This window comes from Bidens hawaiensis, unplaced genomic scaffold, assembly GCF_021521415.1.
Source record: "Bidens hawaiensis isolate Kalapana, Puna unplaced genomic scaffold, B.hawaiensis_p1.1 tig00005959_1, whole genome shotgun sequence".
Taxonomy (NCBI): Eukaryota; Viridiplantae; Streptophyta; class Magnoliopsida; order Asterales; family Asteraceae; genus Bidens; species Bidens hawaiensis.
Window position 1 is genome coordinate 1,340,731 of NW_027491394.1, and position 13,359 is coordinate 1,354,089.

At 33.4% G+C, this 13,359-nt stretch overlaps 1 protein-coding gene across 1 annotated transcript; it reads right to left on the reverse strand.

Annotated features, from left to right (window-relative positions):
• Positions 1 to 2,961: 2,961 nt before the first annotated feature.
• Positions 2,962 to 6,331, reverse strand: LOC143631222 (phosphoglycerate mutase-like protein 4). Its single transcript, XM_077100048.1, has 7 exons — positions 6,258 to 6,331; positions 6,001 to 6,097; positions 5,258 to 5,308; positions 4,749 to 4,859; positions 4,101 to 4,232; positions 3,269 to 3,344; positions 2,962 to 3,188 (listed from the first exon to the last, which is right to left on the reverse strand). The coding sequence occupies exons 1-7, from the start codon at positions 6,275 to 6,277 to the stop codon at positions 2,962 to 2,964; spliced, it is 714 nt and encodes a 237-aa protein (XP_076956163.1). The 5' UTR covers positions 6,278 to 6,331.
• Between the last annotated feature and the right edge of the window lie 7,028 nt (positions 6,332 to 13,359).

The following is a 13,359-nucleotide window of genomic DNA, read 5'->3' on the forward strand; positions in this document are numbered from 1 at the left end:
TTTATTATTAGCTATTACACTTTTAGTATGTTTAAAGGAGACAATTAATCATTAACTAATGTTATATAGTTTTATAAAATGAAACATACGTGTTGGAATACACGACAAGTGTTTAAAGTCTTGATTATTTGGCATTATCTAGCGAGTGGTTTGTGAAAAAAAGTGAACAAGGATTTTAAGGAAAACAATAAAATGGATCATTTTTCATAAGGTTTAATTGAATAAAGAAACCATTCGACATTCTCTGCTTGTTGAAAACAACCCGAGGACCACAAAACCATACTTTTTATATTTGTGATGGAGAAACGAGGCTCCACAAGTTTGTCATTGGCTATGCTACTATTAGTTTGATATGTTGAGAATTGAACTATAACTTATAACGTAAATAAACTTTTTCCATTTTAACGTAAACCGCCCTTAAAGCCCATTAGCGAATGCTCTTTTAGTAAAATTGTCTATGACATGGAAGCACACTATGGCATGACAAGTAGACAGAAAGCGGTTTTTAAATGTCTACTAGCACCATATGCTCAAGATTTTCTTCTTGTCGTCACTAAAGATGGATTAGGCCAGCATATGACGTCGATGGAGTATCGTGCTATCTTTAAGTATCGTCTCATGATTTCCTATTTCCGGTTCATAAGATGTGTCTTGTTTGTCGCAAGGTGTGTTTGGACTCTTTTGAGGAGCATTCTATTATTGTAGAGAGCTCCCAGAGTCCAAGCTGCTTCATGTGAAGAGTCCAAACATGAGAAAGTGTGTCTTGACAACCAACACGTGTTTATACCTTTCATGTTTGATACTTTTGGTTTCCTTGCGCTTGAACTTAGTCATGATTCATCAAATGGTAATGTTATGGCCCTAATATTTATAAATGTAATTTTGAAACGACTTAGTATTGTTATTAAAAAAAAAAGGTTTGTTGCATGTTTGCCTTGCATTCCGATAAGACACTAGTCTTTAATGCATGAATTGCTTTGAAGTAGATTTGATGATTTAGGCGTTTAAACTATTTTTTATTTTCGATTCAACATTAAAATGGAAAAAAAAAATCCCTTTAGCCCAATGTGCAATGTGTGATCTTGTTAACCTAACAGCAAACTAAAATATACGTAATCGTATATTTCCAAGACCAACTACTCCTATTCTTCCCTCCAACTAATTCCCAATGCAAGATGTCCCGGTTCCTTGCAACATTTTTCACTGTCCCATAAACATGTACTCAAATATACTAAGGCAGTATTGGTTATTCACATATTCATTGATTTGTTCAAACAGCTTTTGACTTCATACGATCGAATAGACCTTATACTATCGTATAAGGTTCAGAATTTTGTCAGATTTTGCCGGCTACACAGGGACCGGTGATATTCTGTTCCATATGATAGTATAGAATCCATACGATCGTATGAGCGTTTTGTTTTTTTTATATTGGCTTTCTACTTCATTTTATGACTAATGGGTTTACAATCGTATAACTTTTTTTTTTCCCAAATCTTCCTACTTCAGTCTCGTTTCTATTTTTTTTACACGAATAAGTTTCAACTATTTTTGTTAAGATTGTAATTTTCTTATGGAAATTACGATCCTAGTTGTCAAAAATAACTTTTTAATTTTCGATTTCTTTCTAACATTTTTATAAGAATTTATAATACGACACGTAATTATGGAATTCGTTATTATAGACTTGGTCAATTGAAAACACTGATATGTATTATATAATTCGTTATCGTAAAAAATCGACATCGCTCACGTTGCTTTAGTAGTTAACGAATGAGAAAAAAAACTTTTGTTGATGTTTGTATAATATATTCGGTAGTCTTGTATTGAATCAAATAATTGACGGAATCTCATATCGTGTCAATAATACACATAATATTATATCGCATCCGGAATATGGTATCACATCATTTCGTAAACGGAGGGCAAGTGTGAACGAGTGGAATATGCTCTTTAATTCTAGACTTCATACAATCGTATAGAGGTGATACTCGCGTATTCCATATGATCGTATAGCATTCATACTATCGTATGACTTCTGGCCAAATTCGTATGGACTGCCCAGAGTCAAATGCTTTTGTACTTGGTATTCCATACGATCATATAGGTCTTATACGATCATATAAGAGGTGTGTGAATTCTTGTAGTGGGTGTTTTAATGTTATGTTGCATTTTAAATTGTAAACGGAATGGGTTTTTTGTAAATCCCATCATATGTTTGGTTTATAAACTTATTGACGGAATTGGAATTCTTCTCCTATCGCATCCCCTTAGGACCGGCAAGTGGCAACAGGCTGAACAGGTTTGGGACGAGTTTCAAGGCAGCATGGGTTTTAGGTCGGCACAAATTAACTATAACCCTTTTATAAATTATACTTTAGAATCAAACAAAAAAGATTATATAATCAAATATTAATTTCCCACAATAACAAACTTAGACCATCCGAAGTTATCCACGCGTTTTGAGGGCAAAACGCCAGGAAACAACCCCCCCCCCCCACCCCCCACCCCGCGCGGGGGCGGCTTTGGGTGATTTTTTGGTATTGGCGTTTTGTACATAACATTGGTGTGGCACAAGCTTTGAGGGCCTTGTGAGAGAGATAGAGAGAGGAGAGGAGAGGCGTTTTAAGGATATTTTCCTACTATAACCATTTTTTGCAAAATGTCCAAAGGCTGCGTCACATGCTACAAAATGCCCAGGCGTGCCTAGTCTTAACTAGGCTTGGTCTTATATGGATGCAATTAATCAATGATCCTAACACCCTTCAAACCAACTATCTCCATGTGCAATGTGGACCAACAATTCAAACATAATGTCTTTCCAACAAATCACTATACCCCATTTAATGGGATTAGAAACAAATCAATTCAAGATATTAATAATTCCCACCCCATCAAAGACTTAACATGTAATTAAATGCGTATAGCAAGTCAAGAAACTGACATGCATATATGTGAACTCTAACCAGACATTCGATCACCACCAAAGCCGGAATCTAAGTACCCGGCTCCATTTAGATGACTAACATCTCCCCATGATTTGATCACCCACTTGTCGGGATCCGATAAGTGTAATACATTGACTGAAACATTTAATATCTTTCCTGATCGGTGTCCTGTTCCTGAAGAAGCCCGCTCGTGAAGTGCTCTGATCACACCACCATGAGTCACCACCACAATCCGCTCCCCTGTTTATTAATATTATTGTATCGTTGCAACGATTATTAATCTAAGTGAAAGATCGTTAATTAAGACATATTTAGATTACCTCGGTGTTTACTGCCAATTGTTTGCAATGAATCAGTGCAACGTTTATACAGTTGATTCAGACTTTCACCACCACCCTATATAAACAAACAATAAACCGGTGAATGATCTTTTTTTTTTTTAATTCTTTTCTTTGTCATTCCTGATAATGGAACGAGCTAGTTATTTACAAAATCAACTTTTACCAAACATGAGCTGTGGTATAATAATAAGGAATGCATCTCGAGTGGCCCGAAGTGTATTTAGTAACCTCTTAAGTCGATTTATTAACAGAAACTAGATTAGTATTTTGATATAGAGCAAATATCATAAAAACCAACATACTTTCTATTTCTCATAAAAGTCCCTCCAAAAATTTTTACACATTAAAGTCCCTCTGCATGCTAAGCTTGAACAAAAGTGTGAAAAAAACAACTTGGAAACGGTACATCGGATTGTTTTGCTTGCGTGCTTATATTTCTTTTCTTATGTGGGTTACTTTTTTATCTTAGGTTTTTTAAAATAATTTGGATGTGCCGGTTCGAAGTTGTTTAAAAAACGTTCACAATTTGTTCAAATTTAACATGCAGAGGAACTTTTGTAAGAAAAAAACATAAATTATGTTGGTTGTTTACGGTAATGCCCTTTAATAAAATTATTTTTGTAATCAAATTTTATACATTGATTACTTAGAAAACTCAACATAAAGCGGCAAAAAGTGTTCACAATCACAAGCCAACTCAACTGACCCAACTGTTTTGACCAGTACTAAAAAGAACCATTCTGACCCATACATATAAATACATAAATACAAACATATATATAATGAAATAGCCAAAAAGACTATTGCTTACTGGAATTTCAATGTCCCTTCCATTAGACTGTAGAGCCATATATGCTTTGGTTTTCATTGTGGGTGCGTCACCATATACAATACCTTGAAGATCACCTAAATTTCTCTCTCGAAGATTAGGATCTTGAATTACCTGCATATGAAGACAGTAAGCATCAAAGTTATAAAACTAACTAATTGGATCAACCATGCAAGAAATTAAGTAGATAGTAAAAGAACCTGTTTTTAAGCTTTTTAAACACGGCTAATCCAATTTCAGAATTTCAGGTACTTTGTCAACAAGGTTTTAGTGATGATATCGCACGCTACCATCCTACCACGCACTACAATATTTATATATTACATTGCTACATACTTTTGTGGTTTTGTCATATGTCATTTGCATTGATTTCTTGGGAATGCCCGAATTTTTCCAAAATATATATTCTACCTTCGGGTTTTCATAAACAAAGATAGCTTATTTGTGGTTTCTTTTTTCCCGCCTCTCTTTTCCATGTCTCCATATCACACTATTCCCTCTACGGGTACATATTTACTTATTTAGAGGAGTAAAAATGAATATTATTGTATATCAAGAAGAATCATATTAGTCTAATACTCTAATGGGTCATATATGTGGAGAAATTATAAGTGGTTATTGGAATCATACCTGAAGCCCACCACATCTGGCTGCTATTGTCTCAGCAGTTTCAAGAGCTCTTTTTAGGTCAGAAGAATATATGGCAGATATCTTAAACTCTCTTGATAGTCTTTCAGCCACCTTTAACATGATTGCATATTTTTGGGTTAATAAATTTTATAAAAAAAGGATAAATTACAAAATAAATGTCCACCTTTCTATTTACTTTGTCTCAAAAAAAGTGTCTGCCTCCAAAATAATTTATGAACTTTCCCATTACACCCTTTCACAAAACCGCATTCATGGTACTTTAAAAGGGTAGAAATAGAATAGGCATATAACCGTTTAAATTGCAATAATTGTGCATTCCTAGAATTGTGTGGTTTTGTGTAGTGGAAACTAACTTTGTTTTGAGATGGAGGGAGTGACCGAATGTACATTTAATAACACAAACTAAACATAACAGATTTTCAGCAAACAACCAAATTAACATACAAGGAGACTATCATTTCTTTCAGAAGATTAAAGATGTGACTTACTGCAACTGCTTGCTGTCTTCCGGCATCATTCAGGTCAATATCTAAATGTCCCTGCTCAGCACAAAGGAAAAAAAATTCTTAAGAAAGCAACATCAAATCCTATGGAACTATGAACAAGCTTTTGACATCAGAGGAAATTCTTAAAGTAAATACAATTCATGGAATGAGATACAATTCAAACAAACTTACTAGCAAAACAATTTCAACAAGTTTCCTTCATTTGAAATTAAAAGCATTCACATTTCTTACCGACCATGTCTTGAAATTTTTAAGGGGTTCAAGTCTTTCAACTTTCGTAAACGAATAATATAAATAACATGAACTGATTGTGAAACTTCATTAACAAATTGATTGCGAGTTGCATCATGCAATCATTAGATAAATGAACAATAGGTCTTATATTGTTTTCATCAATCGGTAATTTAGTTCGCTGGTTAGTTAATTATGATTTTCACATATGATAGTTTAGTTATGAAACAATGTGTATGCAATTATACATACTGCATTCATGCTATTGATTGGTTAAGTGTGCACTAAGAGACCAGATTACCAGATACCTATTTTTAACAATGACGTTACAATGTATCTAGTTACACATGTTTAACAGCTTAACATCATCTTTACACTGAAGTAAAACATTATTATCCCTATGATATGATGAACACAGTAATTGGCAGCCTACTGTAGATATATTATAAGAGTACATAAATGTCAACATAAAATTAACAAAAGCTAAATTAAACCTGAATTCGTTTTTCGGCATTCCACTCGGTTTCACCGTGGCGTACAACTACGACTTCAGTAACGCTCCGATCAACAGAACCACGTTCACCACCAATACTACAAGTCAGTTACAAATCACACAATTAAAACATTTCAATTCAATAACCTAGAAGTCATCGACATTGTGGCTGCTCCAATTCACACATCAAGCATACATGAATACGTGTATCGATCGATCGATCATGTATATAGACAGACAAAAGTAAGTAAGTAGAACCTGGAATTAGTGTCGGCCATTAGAGTGAGATGAGTAGGAATCGGTTGAATCAAGGCGGAGAGGCTTGTTTGCTGTGTAATCTCCGCCGTCGGATCTTCTGTTTGGTAGCTCCGATAAGGTTTGAAATGATCCAACGGTGAGTCTAAATGGTGCCACCTGCCCATTCACCCTTTCAACGAGAATTTAGGTCCGTTTCAACCCTCGGTACTTAATTTACAAATGACCCTCTTGTTTTTTTACCAATCATTTGAATGAATTACGGTTGGCCTCTAAACGAACCAAACGTTCAGTGAACTGTTTGTAAACTGTTCGACGGAAAGTTCGTTTATATTCGTTTATTTTGTGTTCGCTTAATTAAACGAACGAACATGAACACATGTTTCGTTCGCTCATTTATGTTCATGAACGTTTGTTTATGTCTGTTTATTTATGTACGTTTATGTATTAATAGAAAATAATTAAATATTATCTAGATATGTCATCTGCTTAAAGGTTTTATATTTGTTATTTTGTGTTTATTTAAGTTCGTTTATGTTTGCTTGTGTTCATTTACATTTGTTCATATATGTCATTTATGTTCGTTTATCTTTGTCCAATTATATTCGTTTAGATTTTAAACAATGTACAAATGAACATGCCCTTGTTCGTGTTCATTCTATTCATTTATAGGTTTTCATTATTCGCACCGATGAATACATCAGTCTCAATCTCTAGGCTCTGCCGATTTTATTTTTATTCGTAAACCGTTCGTGAACACATTAATTTCCTTAATGAACAAACACTATAAAATCTCGTTCGGGAAGTGTTCGTGAACACATTATTTTGTTAACGAACGAGCATGAACAAGGCATTATTCGTGTTTGTTCGATTCTTTTACAGCCCTAAATGACGGGTCACTAATACACCAATCCTAGAGTCAAGAAAACCTCACTATATGTGATAAAATCCCATAATCCAACTTAAAACCTCCTATTATTTTTTGTCACAGGTGGAGGAGAGTGTGAGACTTGAACCTCACTCTGTTTAAATTGAGGTCTTGTTAAATTGAGGTCTTTGAGTGCATTATTTCAACCACTTGAGAGTTGGGAACCTGAGATAGAGATTATTTCATTTTACCTTTTGTGATAATTAATTTTCATTGTGGCATTTTATGAATAGACGTCTATGATGTTTCTTTTTGTTTTTGTAGATTGTTTTTTATTTTTCATAACCGTAAATATAATTTGATTTAAGCTATTTATAGTACATTTTTGCTTCGAATTTTTGTTTAATAATAAGGTTGGTTCAAGTCGTGAGGTTAAGTATCTTTTCTTTTGTTAACCATAATATGTAAAAACAAGTCCTGTTTACTTTGGGTTAGAAACTACAAGGATGAACCTCAATGATCCTCAAGAGAATGAGTAAAAAGCAAATGAGATTTGGAAGGTTAGAAAAGACTCTGGTGAAGCTCAATGATCAACTACTTACGTCGTTCAAAAGGTCGTCTACTTAACACTAATTCATGTAATTCAACTAAAAATCATTATTTTATAAATAACAAAGTAGTAAAATTCGTCTGTTATGTTTATACGTTTTTTTCGATGGTTGTCCTTTAATAAACTTAATAACAGAAAACATGCTTTATGTTCAAAACGCCTTGCATAGTTCGTCCTTTTCACTAACAAGGGTTAGTTTTCCCGTTAAATCCAGTTATGTGCACCTCATGCGAGGGCAATTTAGTGTTTTTACACCCTTGGGGGTTATTTGTGTAATTTACTTAAAATTTTGGCCTTTGTATAAATAAGCATTTTTCTTTTTTAACCCTCACCAAACATTCATAACTCATCATCAACACCACAACACGCACCATCATACCCAGCCACTGTCATCATCATCTTCTCAGAAACACTAGATCTACAGGTGGAGGCCTTTTCTTTTCCGAGGTAAATGACAGAAGTCAAAGAACAGTGGAGGTGGTTTAGGCCGGAGTTTGGGTAAACTTTGTGGTGGTGGAGGAGGCAACCGGATGGAGAAGAAGACCTGCAATTTTTGTTGTTTCGACGTAGTCGTCTTCTCCGGCAACCAGTTGGGCGACGCAAACCTGCAACTCCCGTAATTCCAGCCAAGAACTAGAGTTCCGGGTTGTTTGGGTTGGGTTATTCGGGTTCGGGTTTTTTGAGTTCGGGTTAATCGGGTTTCGAGTATGTGACCTAAAAACTAAAAACATATATATGCTCAAATTCAAGCAAATATATCATCTTCAAATTTTAACTTACATAAGCAAATAACAAATAACATAATCCAATCGAAAGAGTCTTCAAAACGATTCGATTGATGGAATGAATAATCGTTACTGGTGAATTGAGCCCAAAAAACCTTCAATTGATTGAATAAATTGTCATACCTAATCTTTGGAATTAATAAATGTTGGAATAGTAATTAATATATGGGGTTGGAATTAGAACATAATAGGCGACTTAAAAAAGAAATTTGATAGACAACGATATTCATTGAATGGACTAAGACAAGACTCAAGTGATATAATAATTGAATATAATACTTATAAGTCAAACGGGTTATCTCGGTTTACCCAAAACCCACTAAAAAGTACTCGGTACTTGACTAGTATTAGTTCGGGTTGTACTCGGGTTCGTTAGATTCGGGTTCGGGTTTCATGAGTACGGGTACTTTCGAGTTCGAGTCAATAGTTATTTGGGTCGGGTTTTGAGTTGTGGTTAAAAATAACAGCTCTAGACACACCCGATTATCTTCATTCTACCCTCAAGAGTCAAGAAAACCTCACTATATGTGATTAAACCCCATGACCCAACTTGAAACCCCCTATTTTCGTCGCGGGCTCATGCAGCGGCGGATCCAGAAATTTTTTTCAGGTGGTGCACTACTTTTGTATGTTTCAATTTCATAGAATCGAGTATAAAAAATTCCGGGTCGGTTCGATGGTTCGGATAAAGTTCATTACAAACTAACAAATTAAAAACTAACAAACTAACAAATTAAAACTAAAATTTAACAAATAACTTAACAATTGACAACATCAAAAACAATTAAATATCTAACAAATGAATCTAAACTTACCTTTACAGTGGGAGGTCTATGAAGAGTAGCAAGGGTGAGTATGAGAAAGGGAGAGAGACAGCAACTTAAAAAAAAAAAAAAACCTTGCTGCACGGAATCAAATCCGTGACATTCTGTTTACAAAACCAGCAACTTACCAGCTAGTCCAATGCTTGTAGTGTAAATAGAGTGGTTCCTTCCTAATTTATAAGGTGGTTCCTCTAATATTTTCTATATATCGATACCTTATTATTTCGAAACTCGGGTGGTTCCGGAGAACCACCCTCTTACACTATAGATCCGCCCCTGGCTCATGACCCAACTTGAAACCCCATATTTTTTTTTTGTCACCGGTGGAGAGTATGAGACTTGAACAAAGACCTCTCACTAGGAATGAGCAAATTCGGTAATGGTTATATTGATATTACATATTTCTTTTAGTTCTTCTCTTCTTCCTCGGTTCGACTGTTTCTTGGATCTTTATCCCCCGGATCATGCTTCTTGTCTTGAGACAATATGTCTTGGGCCACCGAACGTATCAGGTGAACAGGAGATCATTTCCCTCCAAGCACTCTTCTAGAATATCTTCTTATTGGGCCTTCCTTATTGGGCTCCTTTTCCATCTGATGGGTCAAAGCCAGACCCATTTCATAGGTAGGCTCTTTAGTTTCCTTGTGGACTATTAGCTTAGTTTGCATGTTTGAATATGAGCACTACACTATTATGAAGCTAAATGCTTCCACCAATCGCTATTTTCCAAATAATGATATTACAAACAGATCAAGAAACTGACATGTATGTGAAGTCTAGCCACAAATCGCTATTTCCCATTCAGATGACTAGCATCTCCCCATGATTTGATCACCCATATGTTGGGATCCGATAAGTGTCATATACTGACTGAAACATCCAGTATGTGTGCCAAACAATTGTAATATTAGAGTAATTTTATGAGATATTAAAATAATATTAGAATGGATGATTTGGATGAGATAGTTATTTATAAAAGAAAATTATATTGAGTAATGTTATGGAATATTAAAATAATACAGATTAAAATTTATGATTATTAGATTAATGAAGAATTATTAATGTGAGGATCATTATATATATTGAAGATGTGATATATCTATTATTAACATCAACTAATAGACTATAATTAAAAGTTCTACTTAAACAAAAAATAAATCACCTTAGGGCAGAATTAAAATTTATTTAAGTATGTGTGCAAAACAATTGTAACACCTCATCTTTGGGCAGAAATGAGACAACTATTTTAATTATGCACGGGTTAGTTTTGCTAGACCTAAATGTAACACATCACCTTTGGGCAGAAGTGCGACATTTGTATGTTAGGCAAGAACTAACAAAAGCTTGTAGTAGTTAGACTTGAATGATATGGTAGACGTAACATATCACCTTTGGGCAGAAGTGATATATCAAAATTCGCTAAAGTTAAGCTTTTTATGTTTTGTAAAATTTTATTAGATTTAATTGTTTACAAAACATTTAATTAGGAACAATTTATAGGAAAATTAGAGTTCTCGGGAAATTAGTTATCGAGACTTTTGAGTTTCTGGGAATTATGAGATCTCGGGAATTTTAGTGAGCCTAGCTTTTAGTGGGTTTTCGGGATTTTGAAAGTTTTCGGGTTTTATAAGGTTTTCGGGATTTTGGTAAACCAAAAACCATTTTAGAATAAACCGAAATCTATTTTTAAAATTCTTAAACCATAAATTATTTTTAACCCATAAATTATTTTATCCCATGGATTATTTTTAAATCCCATAAACTAATTTATGATAAAGATGGAATTCGAATTTTAATGGATTATCTTGTTTCATAATTTAAATAATTTAATTATAATTGTCCAAGATTTTGAAATCTTTTATTGATTAAATTATATCATGTTTCAAATTTTTTTAATAGATAAAAATCAATCAAAACTGGAAACAACATATTTTATTCCTACGATTCATTCAAAATAATGACGATTCTTCGAATTTTATGATGAACATGAAGAACATCTTTGAAGAATTTTTAGTCAGTTTTCTCTGGAATCGAAATCTTAAACATATTTTTAACCGGATTTCGAGTATATTTGTAACATTCGTTACTTTTTAAACCCGAAAGCCCGACCCATTTCGAATTTTCGGTTTTGTTTATATATATATCGTTTATTATTAATATAAATTTTCTAGATGATTCACGAGTATCGTTTGTTCATTTTCCATACGCTTTGATCAATTATCGAAACTCCGGGATTTAAAGTTTCTATTTAAACGAGTTGGAATATATTCAAATTATACAAGTTCGTTTTCATTTTATAGCATTCTAAAGTTCAAGTGTAATAACGAAGATTATAGTTTATGTTTCTGTTTTAAAACTAACTTAATTCTTGGAGGATCTTTTGAGTAAATATATTTAAAATATAATAATAAAATAATCAACCCAGCCCCAGCCCCTCTACGTCCGCTTTTCCGGCCAGGTGGCCGTCCGACGAAGTCCGGCGACTTCAAGCATCTTCCGGCGGCCTTAAATCCATTCAAAACGCGTGTATTATTTCAATTAAAATTCGTAACGGCTCTAGATAGTAACGTCACACCAAAGTCAACGATGGAAACCCGTTATAGTAACCTAATCCGTGCGTAATAGTACCCTTAATCGTAGGAAATTGGTTAAAACCCATTAATGGTCATTTAACATCAAATATTCCAAATGAACCTATAAATAGGGCCTAGACTAACATCTAAACTCGTCCCCAACATCAAACCAATCTAACAAACCCTCTAAACCCCGTAAATCCATCACCAAATTCGTTTCCGGCAAGGAGAGTTTCTTCGTCAATCCGTAACAATAAAAGGTAGTTCTTGTATGCATCTTAATCATTTTAAGCCGTTAATCAAAAGCACTAAACTAATTTTAACGAACATTGTATGGAATTAACAGATTGAAACTTAGAGTTTAATGTAGAAGACTATGAGAACGGGTATTCATATAAATATATTTATTTCTATTTTGTTACCAAGTAATTAAGCTAGTCGAGTGGCTACGTCTGTTGGCTGATAAAGTACAGACCCGGGTCAATGCGTTTTTTTTCATATTATTTTTTTAACCACTTTAGTTATTTTTTAATAAATAAAATAAATTATTTAAAAATCATAATAAATCAATTATAATTATTTTTCAACCTAAATAAAATTTTTATAAATTATAATTTATCATTTTCATCCAAAACCCAATTTTTTATATGTATTCGTTAAACTCCGGTAAACCGTTAATATAAATTATTATTCCGTTGTTAACTTTATAATTCATTAGCTTTATAATACGGTAACACTATTGTAAACGAGATAAATTTGTGCTTCGAAAATAATAAACTCTCATATCATTAATAAATTTATTTATAGCTAAAATAGCATTTAAATATTATACTATAATTTCTTTTCGTTAACTTTAATTCGATAGCTTCGTAATTCGTTAACTATAATTCGTTAGCATAAATATTATTCGAGAACATGATCACATTTTAAATTCGTGCATTGTAAAAGTTATAATATTAAAATCATGATTTCCGTTAAAACATCGTTAAAGCTTAAAAACAATATTAAAATCCAAAATGCTTTAAAATAATAAAACATAACACGACATATTTACGTGCTAATTAAATATATTAAAATGATGCTCGACACCTAAAACTAAATTATTTAATTTCTTCAATCCCGTTAGTTAGATTTCATTTTGTTTCAATTATAGTTTGAGAAGTTCGGTTGCTTCGGTCTTGTTATCATGCTTACGGTTTTTATTACAAGTTTATCGTCGATTTCGAGGTGAGTTTCTCGCCACCCCTTTTTAAACCTTTTCATATTTTGGAGTAGCATATGTATCTTATTACAAATTCAAAGTATTACGATTTCGCTACAAACTACAATTCACTATATGGACTTGTGTGTTACTTGATTACTTGCTCGAATTTACTTGCACGTGGTAGCCTTAATAAGTATGATCATACGCCCCCCTTTGCACTCAGGTCCATTTGTATCGAGTG